Genomic DNA, 25,391 nt, shown 5'->3' on the forward strand with positions numbered 1-25,391 from the left:
TATATATAAATAAATGTAAATTTATATATTACGCATAAATGTATAAATGTTTTGATCTGAGCATGAACATTTTTATGACTTATTCCATGATCTGAACAATTTTGAGGACTTTTTTTGTTATCAGTATGAAGCCATCTTTTTAATTTTGTGCTATAACAGCATTGTGGCTATAAAAACTAAATTAGCAAATGTTCAAATTTTTTATTATTATTAATAATAAACAAACATTATGCATTATAATTCTGTGCATCCTATAAATAATGCATGTTGCAAATGCACAATAGCTCTGATAAAGCTTTATAAACTCATAACACTGCAAACAATGATCGCATTCAGGCACAGCAAATATAAAAGATGCAGTAAATACATTACATTTAACGATAATTTCTCTTTCTTAAACAATAATACGACAGAAAGCTCGCCTGTTGGCAGTGACGTCATCCCGCCGGCGTTTGTCGTCAAGCTGTTTACGTTCAGCGACATGAATAAAGTTTGTTCCTGTGCTGCTGTGAAACATGATCGTGAGTGTGATGTTGTATGTGCTCTATCCGCTCTCGAGACTCATCGGCAGACTCTCAGGTAAGGAGTTCTCGGTGTTTCGTCGCATTAGTGTTTGCTGATGTTGCAGCTCGAGCACGTGCGGCGCATGAAGCACAGCAGCTGCAGACAGACGTGCTGAAGTTAGGACTGAACCTCTGATCAGTGTGTCGGAGTGTTGTGGAGGCAGAGTGACGGTCAGCACATGCTGACATATGAGAGCTGCTGGCCTTCATTAAGTGCACGCTCTCAATCAATCATCTATTAATGCTGACACACCAGCCAATGAAATCATTTCTAATATAACCCATCTGCTGCAGTTATAATGTTAGATTTTTGATATAGGGATAGACCGGGGCTGTTGTCACACTTTTTTTGGTTTATTCTTGAACGATTCTTAGGGTCATATGAAATTCGTTTTATTGATTTTTAAATTGCATTTAATTTTTTTCTGGATTCCGTTTTTTCGTTTTAATTTTTTTACGATTTAATGGTTAAGTTAGATATTATAATACAGTACATCAAGCATGTAATTATTTGATATCATGAAACGTTATTTTAACATTTTACCAATTAAAAAAAACAAATTAGACCCCTGTGAAAGTCACTATGAAATAAAAATGGGCAATTTTTGTTTTTATGGAGTATTGCAGTATTTATTAATGATTACCTCCTAATCTTTAATCAAAATAACTCTTGCAGTGACATTTCTTCTCCGATGACATATTTACTGCCGTGAGGGCGGGGCAACCTGTCAATCGCATGAGATCCACCAATAGCAACCACAACCATCCAAAGTCCCGCCTGTCATTTTTTTCTTGTTTCTCCCTTTCACTTGGACATACGGCACAATAGGGAAGATGCATAGACAGTGAGGCTAGCGCAACTTCTGTTGCCTTATGCTAACTTTAACCGTCGGGCTCACATATCCGCCATGTTTGTAGTTTCACACTATTCGTGTTTGTAGTTCTGAACCGGTTTCTCTTCCAAAGCGCGATAGAGTGTATTAGTGCCGGCCATTTTTTTCAGTGGTGTTACTGAAGTATTTTTTCTGTTATTTTTCCCATGGGGATTTTATAAACCATGAACCAAACCAATTTTGAAAGTCATTGAAATCTATAGAAACGCTAGCCTATATTTTGACCATAGATTTTGAGTCGATTACATCATTTGCGGTGCTTCATGGGAGTGGGCGGACCTAAAGAGCTCTTTTGGTGCGATTTGCTCGCTGTCACTCTGATTGGTGGAATTTTCACGTCATCATGGGTAATGTGGTTTTCACCACAAATTCAACTGTTAAACACGATTATAAAAAAAAAAAAAAAGAAATAATGCAAACGGGTGGCTTCAATAAAACCATATACCATCGATTAACAGCCTCAGAGCTCACAGCAACGCCTTACAGGTTTATAAGTTATCGTGACAATTCAGTTAGAATTCAATATTAGTGTGAAAGGATCTGCAATTTAAAATTTTCACTGGAAATGGACTGTTTGGGTAGCTTTGGGACACTAATTTCAGCATACTATGCTTTGGGACACACTATTTCTGATTTGCAATTATATTTAGGATGGATATTATGTGAATTGGGATGCAACAACAGTTTCTAAATGAATCAAATGGGTTGAATGAATGATTCAATGACTCACTCATAAAGAAAGTCACTCTGTCACCACCTACTGGTGTAAATATGTAACATGCAGAAAGAGTCACTGTAAAATCTTCACCACTAACACACACACTGACAAGCTGAATATAACTAAAAAAAAGTCATGAGTTTTGAAAGTTATGACTATTTGAAAGTCAAAGTGTTTGAAACCAACCTACAAACCACTGCTAGAACAAAAATAAGCCTTTGTGTAAGTGAACTTTTTCAAGATCGTGACAACTTCCCCATGTGACAACTAGCCCCAGTCTGCCCTGGCTCTGAAAGATTACCATATTCAAATACTATCCTTCTCCAAGGAGCTCTAAATTGCACTATAGTACTGCAAAAAATACAGAACCTTATGTAAATTTAAGAATGAAAGCAGAGTTTTGTGTCTCTTGAAAGTGAGTGACCTAGTCATTGAAGTGACACTATATATTTGGAAATATATTTTCCTATCACTTTAATATTTTCTCTCGACAGAATTGCGGCGCAAGGCACCATCTGTGTACGTTAATGGCAAAGAGGTTTGGGATGGTGGCGGCACTCTTTCTGGACAGCAGCAGACGGGACTGTCAGAGCAGTGGCACAGCGAAGGAAACACAGACGCCGGTTCCGATCCAGACCACACGGAGACAGAGAGTCCTCAGGGAACGGTGGAGGTCAGTGAACTGGAAAATAGACTGACAGAGGGACATGGTCCCACGGGTCCTTAACTCTTAAAAAGTCTTAAATTCAGTTTTATCAACTTTAAAGCCATAAAATGCTTTTAATATCTTAACCCTAGTGGGTCAATTAAAAAAAGTTACACACACAAAAATGTCTATGTCCAAAAGCTGTCATAAAAATGTGATTCTTGTGAGCACAGATGTAGTTTAAAGTTGAAAGTAAAGCAAAAACTGAAATAAGAAAAAAGTTAGAGGTCTAAGTTTATGAAAATGATTTTTGAACAAATTTGAGGTTGATATATCAAAAAATGAGCTTTCAGTAAGATTTTGTTTAGGCGCAGTACTACATTTTCGCCATTAGATGCCAGCAAAACTCCACTTGTGCACACAGTGGTTGGATTTGTGATTTGCAGTTACAGTAGAGTTTTTCACTGTCAAATATTACACGCACACACACCTACACACTTTTTTTATTATACACAGACAAACCACATTTAACATGCATACCAACAACAATTGCGGGGATTCAATGGGGATATTTTTTGTCCTTAAGGTGCTGAGAGGAACTATTTTGTGTTATTAGTGTTAAAATAGATTTATTATTAAAGGAAATGGGGGTGAAATATTACAATTCCAGTATTTAGTTAGTATTAACACAGGCAAAATTATAAAAAATAAAAAACTGAAAAGGACAAAAATGTCTATAAGGATGCACAAGGGTTAAATCATTGGTTCCCAAACTTTTTAGTTTGGAGTAACCCCTGAAGGGATTACCATCCTTCTGTGTACCCCCTCTCTTCCACTTCGACTGCAGTCACACCTTTACCACACCTTTTCACACCTTATTTGCCCCCTAAATTGATTTTCCAGTGCATTTTATTTTTACCTTTATGTATAACTTTATAAAATAAATGTTTTAAATAAAAAAATATTCAATTGAGAAATATGCAATGATGGTAAAACTAAGTAAAACCTTTAAATATTAAACTAAAACCGCCAGTAGGTGGCAGCAAGTCACTGTTTTATGAGTGAGTCAAGTCATTCATTCAGTAACAAAGCAAGTGGCTGTGAATGAATCATTGAATCATTGACTCCTTCAAAGCCGCAGAACCATTCGCAGAACTTTTTGCGAAACACAGACGTGTGTTGTAGTTCTGTGCTGTGGTTTTCGTTAGAACTATTATTTCATTGCAAAATAGAGTAATTACTGACAGTACTGTGTTTAAAATGTACGTTTTGTTTTTTGACCTGTTGTATAATAATGTCACGTTTGCAGTCATGTGGATATTTGGGAACAACTGCATTCTTGCTCGTTATCATCATTAAATACAAGAACTCACAGAATGTATGTTTTTGTATCGGAGAAAGTTTGAGTCTTAAATCGAAATTAATCAATTTTCTGTGTCTATATTTTTTCTTCATGCGAGTAAGTGCTAAATCCTCACTTTTACAAAGGTGCATTGTCGAGAACGACAGTAATTTAGCGCGATTTAAGGCAGCAGATTCGGTACGCAATCTATATGCAATCTATATCTATAATCTATATATGCTGCTTGTGTGGATACAGTCATTTTTGACTGCAAATAATGAGGTAATTTGATTAAATGTACTATTAGGCAGTTAGAGATACATGCTCGATTTTAATATTATTTTAAGTTAGAATTACATGCGTACCCCAGTTTGGGAACCACTGGGTTAAATGGTGTAAGAACTCAGCAAACATTGGTCTGACGGTAACGTTGTGTCCCTGGCCAAAAATTGTTGCGGTAGGACAGCATAAATCGGTAAAAATGTGTAACTAAGAAAGTTTTCTAAAAATGCATTGATATGTTTGTACATGTCCACAATTCTCTGGGGTTGCATGTATAATTGTTACTTTGACTTCTAGCTACGTGTAGTTCAATATAATACTTAATTTATTAATGAATTAATACGATAACGTTTAAGACGTCCGTTCAAATTTGAACTATTTTTCAACCATGTCGGAGGGACATCTTTTCAAGGATCATTAAACGTCCAAATGTTTACTGGGAAGTCTTAATTATCATTTTAATATGTCTTAAATTTCGGGACAGAAAAACTGGAATCGTGATATGGCTTAATATCATTGATTATTAGACTTCAAAAGGCGATGATTTAATCATGAGTACTGTACTGTAATTTGGGACTGATTCTTGTTCTACAAGCTCGTGGTTTCAAAGCAGTTCACAATCAATAAATGCTGCACATTTATGCCAAACAATCACTTATTGATCTACTGTTGATGAATTATGAAAAACATATTTTGTTGGAATGTACTGCTTTGAATGTCACTAGGCAACATTTTTACACAGAAAGTTCTTTAATGGATGTTTTCATCTTAAGTGTTTTTTTTATCAAATATTGAAATGAAAAATCTTATATAATGTTTGTTATATTTATGTGAATTAATTATTAACTGTTGTTTTTTACTATTACTGTGCTAATTATGTTTATTTATTTATTTTTAATGTTGTTCTTGCCATGAAAATAGCCATAGATGCTGATATGGCAACAAAAAATACAGAAACAAACAGTGATTTAATTATGACATCATGACACCTTATAGTGTTTATATATTGCATGCAAAATTGTCGCCTTTCTGAGTAATTAGCTTGTTTAATTAGTGTAGTTTAGTGTTGTTTACCAGGGTAACCGCTATATTTCTGCTGTTCCATCAGTGTCACCTGCTGTAAATCATCACCTTTCGAAGTTTAATAATCAATTGCATTAAGCCATATTGTGATTCCTTTCTATCCCCAAATTTAAGACCTCTTGTAATGCAGGATTGTTGTTGTTAACCAGTGGATCAAAAAGAAGCAAATGTGCTTTCTGAAAATCTAAACATATATGCATATATAATATATCATACATAATCATGTGTTCAAATATAATCATCAGAATATAAATATAATCATTTATAATTTTGTCTCATGCCTTAAAAAATTATTTAAAGGCTGTAATGTGAGGTTTATAATTTTATAAAACTGTTTTTGTCAAAGACTGTATTTGAATTGTAAAGTTGTACAGTCATTATTATGCTCTATCCCCATCCGTATGATGTAATCTTAAAAAGCCTCAAATTTGATTTTCAGATGCCCTGGATGGAAGCTTCAGCATCATCTGTGAACGATGGAAATGCAGACGAGGCTATGGTGCTGAAGGAAGAAAACCTCTCAACATCAGTGCTCAGATGTCTAGAAGAAACAAGTGATCGTGACTCTGTGATAAATGAGTCCGCATTTGCCAAATCTGAGTTTCAGAGTCACCCTGACGCCCAAGACACCAAAGACGAAAGCAGCTGCGCTCAGTATCTGACAGCGGATAATGGAGGGATTGATGCATGTGCAGTATATGATGACCATAAGATGGATTCATCCACATCTGACATCTACCTGGGTTTTGATCCTGATGCTGGAAAAGAGGCTCTTCTACAGGCCGGCAGCCCAGTGTTTGATTTGGCGGCTTTGCTCGCAGACTCTCAGCAGGTTGAGACGGCAGCGGAGACCATCGGCTGGCATTTTCCCTCCGGCGTCGGACTGTCACAGATGTCTTATTGCCCTTACGTGCAGTTTCCTGACTTCAGCTACTATCCTGCCATTCAAGACAATGACAGAATTGAAGGTGGGATTCTCAGATTTACGCTGCAAAAATATACACACTTCCAGACAAAGCTTTAGACGCACTGACTGAATGATTTTAAAGGTGTCGTAGTGTGTGTTCTATTTATCAAAGAATCGTGAAAAATACAATTTATCACGGTTTCCACAAAAATATGATGCAGAAAAACTGTTTTTAACATTGATAATAATAATATGCAATATGGAAATAATAATCATGAACGAGTAGATGTGTCCAAACGTCTGACTGGTAGTGTAAGTTACACATAGATATCATCAGTTGTATGATTGTGTACGCTACTCAATCTTCCATTTAAAGCACTGTACATTGTAATCACACATAAGGTCCTTTTTCCTCTTTCAAAGTGATGTGGCGAGTGTGGGAGGACCTTAGTGAAACCCATGCGGGCACCTGTGGGGACACAGCTGCTGCGTTTGACTTCAGCATCATGTCCTACAACATCCTGGCTCAGGATCTGCTAGAAGCGAATCCAGGTCTGTACATGCACTGCCCAGAGGACGTGTTAATGTGGGACGGCCGGCTCTGGACCATCCTGAAGGAACTGCAGATCTGGCAACCTGACGTAAGACGACACGCAACCCGAAACATAGAAACATGACGGCCATTGATTCTAACAGAGTGCACTAGTGCTGTCCACTTCTTCATTAGCGCTGTTGGTTCCAGAAATATTTTTTTCCATTCATTTTTCCTATAGGGATTTTAAAAAAGTCCTTGTTAAAGCGTCATAAGCCATGGACCAACTGACTGCAAGGATAATCACAACATTACAAACTTTGATTCGAAGCAGAAATGTATTTGAAAATCAGACAAAAAGACAAAGACTGTGAGGGAGAAAACTACAATCCCATTAAGCTTTGCAAATGACAGTCAAATTAAAAATTAAGAAATATAAAACTATTATTTAAAGTTGTTAATTATGTATTTAGAAATAAATATATATATATTTATATATAAATATATATATATATATATACACAGTGTACAGCATAAATGAGTACATCCCCTCTGAACAAATACAAAAGATGTATTTTCTTTATGATCACTAATACAGTTCATGAAAAGATGGCAAAACTGAAATGTATTAAACATCTACATAATAAAAACTGTGAAATATATGTCATTAATAGCCATAAAATAAGTAAATTAGCCAATTTTGTTTAAATTAAGGATTGCAGAAATTAGTACACCCTAGATTTAATTCAACAAATGTATAATATTCTAGAACATAGTATGCCCTCCATCATTTTGACTATACGGCTCTGACCCTTCTTGGCATGGAGTGTACAAGTTCATGAAAAATCGTCACATCTGTCCTGTTTAACTCCTGGATGATGAGCTCCTTAAATGCCCTGATCTTTAACGTTGAGTGTTGCTCAACTCGTCTCTACAGAATCCCCCACATGAGGAAAGGGTAACATCTTCTGTTTCAAGTTTGAGTATTAAATTACACAGTGGTGTGTGAATTCTTGACAGCATTGATAAAGCACAACTCCCTCACACCTTCAGCACTCATACATCCCTATATAAGAGCTTTACTACCACTGAACTTTACTGTGGGAACCAGGCACTTCTCACTGTACTCCTCCTCTAGCAACACCAGAACATTTCTGATGCTGTTAGATCCAAAATGATCGATTTTAGTCTCATGAGACCAGAGTATTGATATATTTTTGTAAATATGGGCTTTGGAAATGGCTGACTTTATTGTGTTTTGGCTACAGAAGGTAGTTCCAGTGAGAACAACAACCATGCATGTCATTTCTGCAGGCTACATCTTACTCTGTGAGATCAACAGTCACTCTTTTCAGAGGTTTTGCTGGCTCTGAGACACTCGCTTGGTATTTCTCCTGCTCTTTGTCTAGCAAAAAAATCCCTCATCCCTAAATGAAAGCTTAAAATGAAGGTCTGATTATTGTCACAAGTCCATTGTTTTTGAATTTCTGTGTTACTTTTGCTATATTTTCACACTTAAAACAATGATTTGGTAATCCTTGTGTACCACTCATTTGTGCTAAGAAATAAGTCTCCTGATGATTCTCTCGCAAGTGCTTCCACTGTTGTCAGCATTAAGTCTGAGAATGATTCAGGCTATATAACACTTTTAATCATCAAGAAATTACTTCTCTTTAAATGTTTTGGTTCAACATACTTACCTGTTGATCAAACATTGCCTTAAACTTACACCAGATTTTTTTAAAATTTAATTTTATTTAGTAACTTTTAGGAGGGTGCACTCATTTTTGCTACACAACATTTTATCACCTTGATAAGAAAATCTTATATTCCTGAATAATTTTGACATGCTTCTTTGGTAGTTGATTAAGCAGATTTGCTGGAATATTATATCTGTAAAGATATAACTCATTTATGCTGTGCACTGTGTGTGTGTGTGTGTGTGAGTGTATGTATATATATATATACAGCTATGGAAAAAATTAAGAGACCACTTAACATTGATTTCTGAACTTGGAGTGGTCTCTTAATTTTTTCCATAGCTGTATATAATATATATATAACAACCACGGAGCTCACAGCAGGTCTGTCTTTTAAAGGTTTATGAGTTATTGTTAAAAATCAATTTACCTATGGAGAAAATGAATGGAGCTTTTACTTCCAGGACCCGACTGTTGCACTAATATCATAATCTTCTCTTCTGTACAGATTCTTTGTCTTCAAGAAGTTCAAGAAGATCACTTTCTTGAGCAGATGTTTCCTGTCCTGACTGACATGGGTGAGGTGCCGAACATAAACCGCTGCCAGAATTATTCTGGGAACATGAAATGAACCTGCTGCTGATAACATAACAGTGAGGATAATCTTCCCCTATGGAAGAACAAGCCGGCAAAAAATGAAAAATTTAATGCACAATGAAATAAATTACCCAGTGTGTAGATAAAAAGTCAAGTCAAATATATTCGTATGGTTGTATATGCGCACCTGCAAATCCATTTTGAGAACTTCATTCATGTGCTGAAATCAGTCAGACATGTGGCGAGTTGTGAGTTTGCAGGTGTTGTTTCCTGTTAATCACCCATTGAATCAAGTTTTTTTTTTTTCCATCAAGGTTACACCTGCATCTACAAACGACGCACAGGAACCAAAACAGACGGCTGTGCGGTGTGTTATCACAGCGAGCGCTTTATCCAGCTTTCTGTCAGCTTGCTGGAGTTTCGCCGACCGGACTGCGAGCTGCTGGATCGTGACAATGTGGGCATCGTGCTGCTCCTCCAGCCAAAGGCAGGGCAGAATGAAGCATTCAGCCCCATATGTGTGGCCAACACACACCTGCTGTTCAACCCCAGAAGAGGCGACATAAAGCTGGCCCAGCTGGCCATCGTGTTTGCTGAGATTGACCTCATGATCAAGAAATGCAGCAGTGAAGGAAGACGCTGTGAGGTCATTTTATGTGGGGACTTCAACTCTTTACCCAACAGCCCTCTGTGGAACTTCATCACCACCGGACAGCTCTACTACCATGGGTTACCAACCTGGATGGTGAGTGACCCGTTTAATATGTGGACTTTCTACAGGACCAAGATTTAATACTGGAGATTAAGATTATTTTCATACAACAATGGGTCAATTCATCGCTGGATTTGCACAAATGCTAGTGGATGAGTTGAATCAACTCCACAGCAACTACATCAATTTATCCACTAACCATTCAGAAACGTCTAAAAGTTGTAACTTCTTCCTGAGTCTCTCCATCAGTGTCGACTCCGGTTTGAACAATGTAAGGCTGAACACCGTTACTGACAATCCTCATTTTGGCTGCGTGAGATTCTCCAGCTTTGTTGTTGTTGAGCTGTTAAAGCTCCGCCCTCTTCTGGAAAGGGGGCGGGAGCATCAGCTCATTTGCATTTAAAGGGACACACACAAAAACGGTGTGTTTTTGCTCACACCCAAATAGGGGCAAATTTGACAAACTATAATAAATGATCTGTGGGGGATTTTGAGCTGAAACTTCACAGACACATTCAGGAGACACCAGAGTCTTATATTACATCATGTGAGAGGGGCAGTGTAGGTCTTCTTTTAAATATGGAATCGGCTGAAAATCAATTAAAATATGTGACGTTTCAAGTCGTTTAAGATGCTAAATGAATCGCGATACATTTGGGGGTGTGGATTTATATGAGATTTATAAGGAGAGCTGACTGGGTTCAGAAAAGTTTAGATTAGGGGTGTCAAACATATGGCCCGCTGGCCGAATACGTTCCAGAAAGGTGTCCAATCCCGCCTGGAGGATGATTTGAAATATAATAAAAAAAATAAAAAAATGGAGATGCACTAGTCCGCTGGTCATAAATCCAAACATTTTTTAGTTTTATTTTGGTCGATCTTTATTCCGGGCTTGCAAACAAACTGTTTTGTAATGGGAAGAATAATACAAATATTAAATTGGGGTTGATGTGGATGCATCTCTGAAGGGAATTGTCTTGATGGCTTTTCCTCTTATCTCCGTATAAAGTAGGCCTAGTATTAGCCTATTTATCGACGCAGCGCTGCTTTGTGCATAGCGGTAACCATGGAAATGCGATGTCACTGCTGTTCAATAAGCGCCAGCTACTGTCAGAGAGTGAATTTGCAATGTTTCTGTGTAGGTGCATATTTTTTTAAGATGGTTCTCACTGCAGAACATAAGATCCAGGGGGTGGGTCCAACTCCTCCCACTTTACATATCCCTAAACCTACCTGACTCTGCCCCCTGGATCTCGAGTGTTCTGCAGTGAGGGGAAACTTTTTTTTTTTTTTTTTTTTTTTTTAACAAATAAACAACAAATACATTTGCTTCAACTAGTATCAGAATCTGCCAAATTGCTTCTAAAAAAAATTGGAATTGGCCATGAAAAATCAAAAAAGGTGCATCACTAATAATAAAAATATTAAATAAAGCATTATTTTAAAAACCTAATAATTTTTTCGCTGTAAGAACAAATGCAGTTTTAAGGAGCAGTGTACTATTTTTCTTGCAAATTAATTTGTTGTTTATATAGCCAATATTAATGCAACTATCAATGCACTAATTATTTAATTTTTTTTTTTTTTTTTTATTAATTCAGCCCGCACATGGTTATTTTTTTCCAATCCGGCCATCAACCTAAAATGAGTTTGACACCCCTGGTTTAGATGGTATTTTTTTTCATCTTACTTCCATACAGTGTATTTTAAAGTAGTTTTTATAAGCGCTCAGCGCTGCTTTGTTTACAGCGGTAACCAATACACATGGTTTCAAAGCAGCTTTACAGAAACTCATACTCTTATGTCTATAGTGCCTTAGCGCTTTACCAGAGCAAGTTATAGAGATGGGCGATATGATATATAAGTGTAGTAATATTTCTGTTGTGTTCTTCTTGTATGCGCGATACATACTGTACAGTGATTTTGATCACTGCAGCAGTTAACTCTGTAGAAAACACTGTGAATGGATTGTTTGCCTTTGCAGGTTTCAGGACAGATGGATTTGTCATATAAAGTCCATCACCCGAGGCTTTTCGCCCCCTTGTGGCCAAGCAGCCTCAACATCACTGACAGCTGTCAGTACAAGTCTGAATCGCAGACCGCAGCTTCAGGTCAGTGCCAGATCACATGGTTTGTGTACAATCTTTCTGCCGTTGCTTGAAATTGAAAATACAGTTATTATTATTACCTTAATACCTAATTTAGGCAGTTTAGCCTTTCAAATTGTTTGTAAATTATGCTATATTATCACCAATATTGGATTCAAACTTTTTGTCAACTTGTTTTCTTTCAGTTAGCGCAGCTTTTGTATTTCTTTTTGGAACTGGTTGATCTGAACTTATGCATCTCAGTTTTTTTTTAGGTGAATAAGCTTGTGTAAACGTTTTCCACTCAAATACTGAGCTCAGATCAGTGAGGCCTACGATCAGTCAGTTCCAAAAGAAATACAAAACCTGTGTTAATAAAAAAGAAAACATGTTGATAAAAAAATAATTAATCCATTCCAGATTTATAAGGAATTTTTGACCCAGGAAGCATAAAAAGTGGGGGAAAAAAATGTTGGGAAGTTGTTATACACACTGTGAGAAAATTCAGTAAGTTTTAATCTAATGCAAAAACATTCACTAGCATTTTCAGAAAAATAAAAGCCTCTTTGTGTCAAAACAGGAAGTGCAACATGAAAATATTAGGATATGCTATCAAACATAGCGTTGTTTTTTGTTCAGTGTATAATGTATATAATTAAGTAACCAAAATCATCACATGGATCAACATGCATGTTTAATTTTGTGCATAAAGGTATTTTTCCAGTGGATAACCGGCAGTACAGCCACGACTTTATGCTTCGGCTGCGTTACTGTGAGGCGGCGTGTGTGCGTCCTGCAGATCTGGAGCTCATACCAGGAGTCACAGACAAAACACCAGGTAATCCATTCACTCTCCCAGCTGTGCACAAGTTAATGCTAAGCCTAGTTTTGACTTAAATAGTACTAAGGTACAATTTACGCACTATTAAACATTTGAGCGTTGCACCACCAAACTCATTTGAAACTTAATTATACATATAAACAAAATATTTACAGAATCTTGGAATAAAAGAGCAGTTGATTTAAGAACAAATGGTGCTGTCAGACACAGACGAGGACACAGATGAAGTAAGTGCAACAGTGTTTATTAACAGAGGTTTCAGACACAGGTGAAGACACAGGTAAAGAATCTTGACACGTAGAACTGGTGAATGGTATAACAATGTAAACTTTCCTTGGCAGATGACGATGGTGACACAGATGATGACGGAGGACTCAGGACTGGAGATGAAGACGATGAAGACAACAGTAGGTACAATGTTCAGGTAAGACGAGGTCGAGTGACGTGTAGGGATCGGTGCAAGACCAGACAATGAGTGAATGGGACTGGTGTGCTTATATGTGGCTCTGGTGATGATGCACAGGTGTTCAGTATTCCGGTGATTGTGAACGAGTGGGCGTGGCGTAAGTGTCCGTGTCTGAAGGTGCAGGTTGTGTAGCCGTGACAGTACCCCCTCCTCCACGGGCGGCTCCTGACGGCTGGGAACGACGGCGGCGACGGGGTCTACCACGGCTTCGAGGAGCGGGACGGTCGGGATGTTCCTGGTGGAACTCGGTAAGTAGACTGGGGTCAAGGATATCCTGGTGGTTGACCCAGGATCGCTCCTCTGGGCCATAGTTCTCCCAGTCCACTAGGTATTCCAGTTGGGACCCACGTCGCCGCGAGTCAAGGATAGCTCTCACCCGGTAGATGTTGGTGTCTTCATCGATGGCAGGAGGAGGAGGTACGGCATCATCACCAGGCTCTGTGGAAGGAGGAGACAAAGGGTCAGTGAAGGGTTTGAGAAGAGAAACATGGAAGGATGGTGAGATGCGGTACTGTGCTGGGAGTTGGAGACGGTATGTCACTTCATTCAGCTGCCTCTCGATGGTGAATGGTCCGATGTACCGGGGACTCAGCTTACGGCAAGGCAGCTGGAGGCGGATGTCCCGAGTGGAGAGCCAAACTTGTTGTCCTGGTTGATATTGAGGAGTGGGTCGTCGGCGGGCGTCAGCTTGCTCCTTGTGCCTCCGGACTGCCTGCTGGAGGTGCACGTGAGCTGAGTCCCAGACCCTCTCGCTCTGTCGGAACCAGTGATCTACCGCTGGGATCTCCGAGGGCTCACCCGACCATGGAAACAAGGGAGGTTGGTATCCTAACACACACTGGAACGGGGTGAGCCCTGTGGTGGACTGCTGGAGGGAATTCTGGGCGTATTCGGCCCAGGGCAGATACTGGCTCCAACAGTCCTGGTTACGGTGACAGTAGACCCTCAGGAACCTCCCGATTTCCTGGATTTTCCGCTCAGTCTGGCCGTTGGTCTGAGGGTGGTATCCTGACGAGAGGCTGACGGATACCCCTAGGAGGCGGAAGAATGCGGTCCAGACCCGGGAGATGAACTGTGGTCCGCGGTCAGAAACGATGTCTTCAGGTAAACCGAAGTGGCGGAAGACGTCGTGAAAGAGTGCCTCTGCCGTTTCGAAGGCCGTTGGTAGTCCCTTGAGAGGAATGAGCTTACAGGATTTCGAGAATCTATCCACCACAACGAGTATACAGGTGAATCCTTAAGAGGAAGTCAGATCTGTCATAAAGTCTATTCCAATGTGGGTCCAGGGTCGTTCTGGGATGGGCAGAGGCACAAGCTGTCCCTCAGGCAATCTCCTAGGGGTATCCGCGATGGCACAGACTGAGCAGCCCCTGATGTACCTGGAGATGTCCTGAGGCATGGATGGCCACCAATAACGTTGTTGAAGGAGCGAGAGGGTCCTTCTCCTGCCTGGGTGTCCAGAGCCCGGAGATGAGTGAGCTAAGTCCATGAGGGTGATACGGTGCTGAGGTGGTACGTATATCCTACCCTCTGGACCTCCCGGCGGAGCAGGTTGGAGGAGGTTCTCTTGTTGGATCTGTTGGTTGGTGGTCCACTGGATTGGGCTTATGATCATGGCTGGAGGGAGGATAGGCTCTGGAGGTTCAGGATCGGGATCTGCTTGATGAAGACGAGATAGAGCATCGGCACGGTTGTTCTGATCTCCTGGACGGTAGGTGACTTTGAAGTTGAATCTGTTGAAGAATAAGGCCCATCGGGCTTGGCGATGGTTGAGTCTTTTTGCGTCTCGTAAATATTCAAGGTTGCGGTGGTCAGTGATAACTTCGAACGGTTCCTTTGCTCCCTCCAGCCAATGTCGCCACTCCTCCAATGCGAGCTTGATCGCCAGGAGCTCACGATTGCCAATGTCGTAATTCTGCTCCGCCGGGGATAGCTTCTTGGAATAGAAGGCGCATGGATGGAGTCGTGGAGGATCCCCCTGCCGCTGGGACAGTACCGCTCCGACCCCGGTGGAAGAGGCATCTACCTCGACGATGAACTGACGGTTTGGATCGGGATGGACCAGGATCGGAGCGGACTTGAAGGCGAGTTTCAACTGATGGAAGGCGTTCGTGGCCGTGGGGTTCCAGGACAGAGACTTGGGCCGGTTACGGAGAAGAGAGGTGAGTGGTGAACTGAGCATGCTGTAGTTGTTGATGAAACGGCGGTAGAAGTTAGCAAAGCCCAGGAATCTCTGAAGCTCCTTAATGGTGTTGGGTTGTTTCCAGTGAGTGATGGCTTCCACCTTCCCCTGGTCCATCTTCACACCATTGGAATCGATGACATAACCTAGGAACTGGACTGAGGAGGTGTGGAATTCGCATTTTTCCAGTTTAAGGTAGAGTTTGTGTTCACGGAGCTTCTGGAGGACGAGTTTGACATGGTTCACATGGTCTTCATTACGATGAGAGTAGATGAGGATGTCGTCGATGTATACAATGACGAACTTGTTCAGGCAATCTCGTAAAACTTCATTCATATAATTCTGGAACACAGACGGACTATTGGACAACCCATACGGCATCACCTGATATTCGTAGTGCCCGGACGGGGTGATGAACGCTGTCTTCCACTCATCCCCCTTCCGTATGCGAATCAGGTTGTATGCACTCCTCAAGTCCAGTTTTGAGAAAATGGTGGCTCCACGTAATTGTTCCAGGGCAGCTGGGACCAGAGGAAGGGGATAGCTGAACTTAACTGTCTGTGAATTGAGATGGCGATAGTCAATACACGGCCGCAAGCCTCCGTCCTTCTTGGCCACGAAGAAGAAACTCGACGCGGCAGGGGAAGTCGATGGTCGTATGAAGTCCTGCTGAAGAGCCTCTTGGACGTACTCCTCCATGGCCTTCTGCTCCGGGATGGACAAGGGGTATACTCTTCCCTTTGGTAACGTGGCCCCAGGCAGGAGGTCGATGGCGCAGACCCATGGCCGATGAGGTGGAAGTTGAGTTGCCAACCGCTTACTGAAGACATCCTGGAACGCCCGATAAGCTGAGGGAATGGTTACTTGGACTAGGGTTTCTGGACTTTCAACTGAGGTAGATTGGATCAGTAGTGGTGGTTCTCTGGATGAAGATGATGATTGAAGAACTTTTATAGGTAAGGTGATGCAGTGTTCATGGCAGTTCTTACCCCACTTGAGGATTTCACCAGTTGGCCAATGGATGTGAGGTTGGTGTTGGTTTAACCATGGGCGTCCCAGGATAATGTCAGCGGTGGACTCCTCCAGCACCATAAATGTGATGTCCTCCACATGCAAGTGACCGACGCGAAGGATGAGTGTGGGGGAGAAGTAACGGACATGACCTCGGCCCAGCGGCTTTCCCTGTATGGTCGTTATTTCCAGGTCGACGGGGCTGCGTTGACGTTTGGCATTCAGGAGATTGAGAGTTTGTTGGCTGATGAAGTTCCCCGCCGACCCGGAGTCAAGGAGGGCTTGTACTGAAACAGAAGATTGACCATGTCTTAGGTTCACCCAGGTTTTAGTTAAGCGTGCTGTTTGAGGAGGTAATTGAATGGTACTCACCGCTGGACGAGGAGGTCGAACTGGACAGGTGGTTAGTTGATGTCCATCTCCCCCACAATACAAACACAACCTTAAGTTGATGCGGCGTTGTCGTTCTGAGGTGGTGAGATGGTATGTATCAACTTGCATGGGTTCAGGTGCTGGAGGCGCGACAGATGGTGAGACGGGCGGAGGATTTACAGCGGGAGCGGTGTGACTGCAAGCAGCGAGTCGTTGGGAAACCCGGATGGATTTTTGGATAAGATTCTCTAACCCCAGGGAATCTTCATATACCACGATCCATTGTTTAACTTCTTCATGTAATCCATGACGAAAAGCGGTGATGAGAGCGGTTTCATTCCAGCCGCTTATATAAGCGAGGGTGCGGAAGCGCACAGCATATGAACTTACAGTTTCATTCCTTTCTTGGCGAATGTTGAATAGCTGATTGTGAATGGATAAATCCGCTGTCTGCTGGCCGAAGACTTCCTTTAACTGGGAACAGAATGAGGATACAGAACCAAGGATCGCAGAATTTGCTTCCCATAATGATTGGGCCCATTGCAGGGCTTTACCTGATAATAGGTTTATGATGAACGCCACCCGGCTTCTTTTGGTGGTGAACAGATGAGCATTGGCTTCCAGGAAAAGAGAGCATTGTAGTAGGAACCCGCTGCAATCCTCCGCCGCGCCACTGTATGTCGCTGGTTTGGCCATGGGACTCGCAGGGGCAGCTGAAGAAGTGAGCGGTGGAGTAGGTGTTGATGATGACGGTGTGGTGGTTGTGGTATTTTGAAGGAGTGAGGACCGTACAGCGTTGACCAGTTCCAGGAAGGGATCCGTGGTGCGGTCCCCGCCTGTGCCTGAAGAGCTCTGCATCTGGTCTGGTCTTCTGTCAGACACAGACGAGGACACAGATGAAGTAAGTGCAACAGTGTTTATTAACAGAGGTTTCAGACACAGGTAAAGAATCTTGACACGTAGAACTGGTGAATGGTATAACAATGTAAACTTTCCTTGGCAGATGACGATGGTGACACAGATGATGACGGAGGACTCAGGACTGGAGATGAAGACAACAGTAGGTACAATGTTCAGGTAAGACGAGGTCGAGTGACGTGTAGGGATCGGTGCAAGACCAGACAATGAGTGAATGGGACTGGTGTGCTTATATGTGGCTCTGGTGATGATGCACAGGTGTTCAGTATTCCGGTGATTGTGAACGAGTGGGCGTGGCGTAAGTGTCCGTGTCTGAAGGTGCAGGTTGTGTAGCCGTGACAGGTGCAACAAAAGTACAGAGTTATTTACAAACTAATTAACTAGTAGTTACTAAGCCTGAGTGGATTTTACATTCCAGTTTAAGATCTCGCAAATGGCTGGTGCAACCCAGACCTTTACACTGACGAGCGTAACTGTGGACGACTTCTGCATGTGTCTGAAGTGTTTGCATGGTATTTCTTGAAATGCATTCTGTTTTTGTTTTTTTTTACAGACCCAGAAGATGTGGAAATGTTCAGTTCAAGGTGAGTCAGCTGGTGTTCAGGTTTAACATACACAGAAGAGTCTTGCCCAATGAAGAAATACACAATGCATAAAAACAATTCAATAGTTAGATGATCTTAAAGTCCATGCTGATTATATCAGAGATGGCAGAGAGAATTATTCATTCCAGTGTCTGTTTCGCTTTAAAACATGAACTCTCTGTCATATTCTGTCATTGTATGGCCAGATGAAAACTATGTTTCTCTGTTGGATAATGCAAACCATCGTCTTGCTATGAAAGTTTTGATGGATGAGGATTGCATTCAAAGTAAAGACGATTGCGGTGACTTACAGGAGTCGTACATTAAGCACGCGTAACTCTGTTATACTGATGCGCAAACAAATCCTGTATCTCGACGCACTGATCGCACATTATATTTACACACAGACACATTTCAGTACATTTTCACACACAATCAGGATAATGTTTGGATTTGTCCCGTGTATGTTGCTGTGTACTTCAGTATATATGCAGGTCTAGGCGGTTGGTTTAGGGTTTTTTTTGGCATCTCCATGTGGTCCTGTTCAGTATCGCAACTTGACTTGTCTAAAATATAAACAAGCTCTTTGCTGTTGCACATACTGTACACTGTGAAATCTGAAACATTTTTTACTGTTTTTTTTAAATGGGTGCTTTAATGTACATAGATGTATGAATTATATGAAAAAATTTAATTTGGTTATTTGGTGTCCTTTTTTGGAAGGACATCTAAATTTACCTTGAAAAAAGCTGAAAAATATAATTTTGTGAAAATCACATTTCAATCTGATGGTTTACTTTGCTGGATATAGGCAATGATGGCAAAATGGACGTGTTGAACAAGATAAATGGTGTATGCTTAATTTCACGATAAGTGTGCGATTAATCGCAATTAAAAAAATTAATCTATTGACAGCCCTAATAAATATTTTATTTATTATATTAAATATATTACACAGAATGCATACAGTCCTTACAGAATGCGTGCTCAGCACTGTCGCTTCAATACTTCTGAAAGCATGATGCAAATTTCTCCCAATATGAAGGCTATCTTAGGCTGGGCAGTGTAGTTGTAAGCATCTCTCAGCTCTTTATCATGATTGAAGAAAAATTGGTCTCTATTTGCACTATATTGAGATAATATTGAGAGTGCTTTGATTATGATTGCACTTATTGTTAATAAGAAAACTGTTATTCATTTTTATTTGTACTGTTTTTATTTCTATGATCAATTTGTGAAAAGGAGTTCAGTTAGGAGGTCAAAAGTTGTAGAAGCTCATAAATCATGTACAGTAAGGTCTGAAGATACTCATGAAATCATACAGGAGAGAAGCCAGTCAGTTGAGTTTGTAGCAAAACCTTTACAGTGCTTGAGTATTGTTGTCTTTTACTGCATATGATAATTCATACTCAGAAAGTAGAACTGAAATTACATTCATTACAAGATTATTAAAATTATAAAACATTTGAAAATGCACCTGCGGCCTATACTAGTCATGGATTTCATCAATGAGGATTTATTTAAAATACTGTGTAAAAATCTTGTCTCGTCTCTTTCTCGTGAATGCAATCTTGTGTCTCGTCTCGTGAGCTAACTGTCTCGTCACACTCCTAACTTTACATAGTTTTATTCCTTCTGGGAGTGTCGTGGCAGATTCGATGTCCCTTTGTCCCTTCAGTTCTGGTCTCGAAGAAAAACTCACAGAGTCGAAGTTCCAGGTCTCAGAAGTATTTAACTTTATTGTCAAGCAACAAAGTGAGATGCCAGCTCCGCATCTGAGGCACCCTTAGCCGGGGCACAGTTTTATACATTTTTCTTATCTCTTAAAACACACCAAATTAATATCATTGGCTGGTAACATTCACTCTTACATTTTCCCATATTCTCACTTACACGTGCTCTCCTTCCCATGTACTCCCCGACCTTTCTGCCATAGACACTTCACTAATATAATTGCAGGTGTTTCTTATGTAAGAGAATTTTCTTAGTAAGGGTGACCAGCTTCCAGCTACTGTACATCTTTTGACTTAATTTCTCATGGCCTTCTGCCAATTTGATGGTCAACCCTTTTCCCATTGTTAAAATGAAACATTGTATCAAAACAGTCAACACTCCCAGAGGCAAGAGGCCTGCACGTGACACCCTTAATAATGGTCTTGTTTATTTCACAGCCACCTGTTGTCTGGTGGACAATTACCAACAAATAATGCTCAAGTAAACTTGTTTGACCCTTACAGTTACAAAGGCCAAGAGGCCTCACAACACTTCTAGCTTTTATAGTAAGCAAACAAATTCTACAATTGTTTTCTATAGGATGGATAAAATGCTCCATCAGGAGCTGGTTGGTTTTGTGCCTCAGAATTTCTTCTTGTCTATGGAGAAAATTTGTTTTTTAACCTTGTTTTTGCAGGTTCGGACACACCTTACGCCACACGCTGAGCCTGACGTCCGCTTACAGTCAGGTGCGTCCCGACACTCAGACCGCTGCGATCACCACACTGAACTCAGACGGAGCAGCGATGGTCGACTACATCTTCTACTCCACCCGGAGGAGCGGCTCTGCTGGAGGTAGATCAACTATTATCTGTCATCACATGAGCCCAGCATGAAAATGAGCTCATTTTAAATGCATCAAATATCTGCAACCCCACTTAAAATAGTGTTTTTTTTGGTCTGTCTCAAATCAAACAATGTCATAATTCTGACAATATTGGTGTTTAATGGTCTTGTTTAATTTTTTAACAATTTGTGTTAAAGGCACAATATGTAAGTTTTCACCACTAGAGGTCGCTTATTCATAACAAATGCGTAGCTTAAACTCTACCGCATAGTGTTGCCATATGGCAACATACACTTTATGTTAATTTCCTTGCCACTGTCTCTTTAACAGAATATTCTCGTTTTTTTTTTGTTGGTAAGAGAAGACCTTAGTTTAACCAATGATGTGCTTTGGTTAAGTCACATGACATGCAATTTTTTTCTGTGGCGCGAATTTCTGACAGACTGCCGTCTCTTGTATGTAGTTGCTGAAAGCAAATTAAAACATCAGTAACAAACAAGGACCCGCCCATGTCCCGTTCACAAAAAAATTGTTAACATCATCTCAGATAAGTTATGATAACATATTCACCACTCAAAAAAAAAAAAAAAATTAAGAAATTAGTTTTTGGTAAATCGATAAAATGTCTGTGTTGCCATAAGGCAACACTGCACAATAATGGAATGACATTATTATAATAGGTTAGATAGCTAGCAAAGATCAGCTGCAGTCTGTTAAGCTATAACAATAAAAACATTAATGCTAGTGATATAATGTTGATTAGTCGTATGTTAAGGACTGCCATGGCATTTATATTATGGATTAAATCAACATCAGAGATCTGCCACCACAGCCAGTATATTGGTCCAGAACAACCACTGGCCTACCATTGTGTCTCAAAAAGGCAGGTGTAAGTGGATGTAAGTGTATTGCTAGGGTAAAGTGTACGAAATGTGATGTGTACATGTGTCTCACCTCTGAAAAAAAATGCTTTTTGAAGTTTCATACAGAAAAAAGGTGAAGTTTCAAGGATTATGGGGGGGGTTCATGTTCATAACCTTCCTCTCATAAGATTGCGTAATGTTGGATTTTCATGAACTACAATTGAACAATTTAAATAATATTCACAAAAAACGTAATGAAATTTAAAGAATATAAAGCATTATTCTGCAAAAGAGAATGGAAAAGCACCAGATGTTGGAAAATAAGTATAAGGTTTTGTTTATATTTACTGCTAAAGCTTATAAAATAATTTTTTTCCCAATTTTTTTTTTTTACAGCAACTTTAAGTTAAGCCATTCTAAGAAAAGAAAAAGAGTCAAATATTTTTTTTTTAATAAATTTATCATAATGCGTGTGGTAGAGGGTTAATGACACCTTGATTTTGTGGAATCATGGGAGGTGTTGTCTTCACGTATACAGCTGGTGGAAAATAATCCGACAAGACGCGGGCAGAAACCATATTCATGGATGAGCTAATGTATTGAAGATTAACATTACTGTGGTATGAAGCAGAGTGTGGGAGCTGAACGAGGAGCTGGAGCGATTGCTAATGAGAGATGAGCGCGACACGCGTCTCGAGAGCAACGGGACTTTTATTATGCCACAGTCACCGCTTCCGCTTCTTTCAGTCAAGTGTATGTGAGGTAACGCAGCTCTGTTTATCATATTAGATACATTTGAGTGTTGAAAGTTGTTATAATGCTGCTCTGCGTTCACTCGGAGGCTGCTGTGAGACACTGTTACACACTGCAGTAAGATAGATCCATCATGGTAAAACATGGTACTCGCGGTAAATCAAGAAAACGAGATTTAAACAATAAGACTTACAGTGTTGAGCTGTATAACATGATTAGTTTTCTGTTGATGAACGTGTCCAAACAGTTGCTCACCTGTCTAATAAAACATTTATATAAATATATATTAATATATATTTACCAGAAACGGAGGGTAATGAGTGTTATGTGTAATGAGTGTTTTTTGTATATTTTAATCCAAAAATCTTACATATTGTGCCTTTAACGACATAAAGCCTACTGTATCATATTCTAAGGCTGATGAATGATGATCTGAATGATGATCTGATAAACCATTTGCACACAATCTACTACAGTCCTTCTGTCATCTTAGACTCAGAGATCCAGAGAGACTAGAGATCCCTGCTGGGAAATGAAGGTGTTACAGCAGCAACTGACAGCAACAACAGTCTGATTGATAGTTTAGACTGTTTTAGAAAGTAAAAGTCTTTTAGTTTAATTGTACAAATGTCCTCCTTCAGCTCGTGTCTTTCTGCTGTGAAATCTGCACTGATTTTATCAAGTAAACGTAAGAATAACTTACTACTATTGAATTGAAATATTACTAAAAACATCAAACTGAAGCAGCTTCGGTTTACTTGAGAAATCATGAGAATCAAATATGATCATCATCTTTTGCTGAAGGTTTATTTGTTCATCTCTCAGTCATCATTGTATTGCATTTCATTATATGTTTTAAAACTACAGAGCTTTGATAAAAAAACTAAGCATTTAAATATCATCTTACTAAGACACATTAGTGGCAGATATTGATATTTATATGCATTTCTCATTTATTTAAAAGCATCAGAATTTCTTACTTTTTATCCATATTAATAACAAAATCTACATCAAATTGCATATTTTTGCTTATATTTATGGGCCTCTGAATAAAATTAAGCTGTTTTTTCCTCCATATTCCCACTATATTGTACTATATGAGCCATAAAAGCCTGATGTTTCAAATATGATACTGAACAAAAAACATGCAAACTTGTTTTTTTAATGTTTTGTCTAAAGGTTCAATAAACTGTTTAATATTATATACTATAATTTGATTGTATTGTTGATTGTAATGGATGTTTAAGAGCTTCAGGCTTTGTTTGTTGAATGTGCTGGAATCTCATGGACACACTGGCCTGTCACATGACCGATGATGTCACCGCATGTGTTTTGTCTGAACAGAGAGCGCTGGCGGTTTGCAGCTGCTGGGCCGTTTGTCTCTGCTGTCAGAGGCTGATCTCTGGTGTCTGAAGGGTCTTCCCAACGAAACCTTTCCCTCCGATCACCTCAGTCTGCTGGTCAAGCTCCAGCTCAGATGAGTGTCTGACTGTAATATTTCTCTAATGTAAGGATTGTTTTTCTTTATCATTTTAATTGCCTTATAATTGGATTGCAAATGAAAAAAAAAATAATCATTTTTGGTCAGATGAATATTGTTTTCTATTCAGTAACAGAACGTGTGAAATTCTCCAGCATGTCATTTGATGCAAGGACTACGGTTGACATGTTCCCAATGATTTAATCAAAATGCACTTGCTTTTTGTATTTCTTTTGTTTTGGTTTTGAATTTCTATTTTGAATAGACCTAAATAAATAACTGCATGTGCTGCTGCTGTTTTTGCTTTTAGTTTAAGTACTGTCCCAGTTTGAAGACACATTTGATTTATTAATTATGCAGATGACAAGCAGCTGTATCTTCACTTGCACCAGAATCCCACAAAAAAAAATATTTCCAGCCTTCTTGAGTTGACAGAGAGCACACATAAAACAACATATTATCACCTTTGTGATGAACAAAACTCATTGGTGTATTTTTCACAGGCATCTCAACAGGTAAGGCTGGTCAAGACACAAACTGTCATTAGTTTTTAGGCAGGGTGTTAGAAGTGTTTGGGAAACCTGTCTGAAATCATAATTTTTAAATTCCAGTGAGTACAGAAATTACACATTTCAGATTTAAAGCTACACTATGTGATTTTTCTTTTAAAGAGGACCTATAATGCTCCTTTCACAAGATGTAATATCAGTCTCTGGTGTCTCCAGAATGTGTGTGTGAAGTTTCAGCTCAAAATCCCCCACAGATCATTTATTATAGCTTGTCAAATTTGCCCCTATTTGTGTGTGAGGAAAAACACACAGTTTTTGTGTGTGTCCCTTTAAATGCAAATGAGCTGCTGCTCCCGCCCCCCTTTCCAGAAGAGGGCGGAGCTTTAACAGCTCAACAACAACAAAGCTGGAGAATCTCACGCAGACAAAATGAGGATTGTCAGTAACGGTGTTCAGCCTTACATTGTTCAAACCGGAGTCGACACTGATGGAGAGACTCAGGAAGAAGTTACAACTTTTAGACGTTTCTGAATGGTTAGTGGATAAATTGATGTAGTTGCTGTGGAGTTGATTCAACTCATCCACTAGCATGTGCCGTCATGTTCATCTTTTGTGTTGAATCGACCCTCGTTTGTGAAGCAGTCCGGCGTAAAATGACGGCAACATCACTCTACTACAACAACTCTTCCTCTTCTCTAAAGCAGCCCAACATGACCCCGCCCCCTTTTATGTAAATTTTGGTGTTAGTTTGTTGTTAGTCCTTAAATCAATTTCTGTAAAAGAAAATCTC

At 39.8% G+C, this 25,391-nt stretch overlaps 1 protein-coding gene across 2 annotated transcripts; it reads left to right on the forward strand.

The window, feature by feature from the left end:
* Nucleotides 1–462: 462 nt before the first annotated feature.
* On the forward strand, nucleotides 463–24,260 carry angel1 (angel homolog 1 (Drosophila)). Of its 2 annotated transcripts, XM_067368029.1 has the most exons (12): nucleotides 463–579; nucleotides 2,669–2,847; nucleotides 5,967–6,495; nucleotides 6,858–7,075; nucleotides 9,175–9,244; nucleotides 9,578–10,008; nucleotides 11,960–12,086; nucleotides 12,775–12,900; nucleotides 13,245–13,310; nucleotides 18,406–18,436; nucleotides 20,847–21,004; nucleotides 23,957–24,260. In XM_067368029.1, exons 1-12 carry the CDS (start codon nucleotides 516–518, stop codon nucleotides 24,091–24,093), a joined length of 2,136 nt encoding a protein of 711 aa, XP_067224130.1. In that variant the 5' UTR covers nucleotides 463–515; the 3' UTR covers nucleotides 24,094–24,260. The 2 variants fall into 2 exon arrangements, with proteins under 2 accessions (XP_067224130.1, XP_067224131.1); XM_067368030.1 differs by lacking the exon at nucleotides 13,245–13,310.
* Nucleotides 24,261–25,391: the final 1,131 nt, after the last annotated feature.

This window comes from Chanodichthys erythropterus, chromosome 18, assembly GCF_024489055.1.
Source record: "Chanodichthys erythropterus isolate Z2021 chromosome 18, ASM2448905v1, whole genome shotgun sequence".
Taxonomy (NCBI): Eukaryota; Metazoa; Chordata; class Actinopteri; order Cypriniformes; family Xenocyprididae; genus Chanodichthys; species Chanodichthys erythropterus.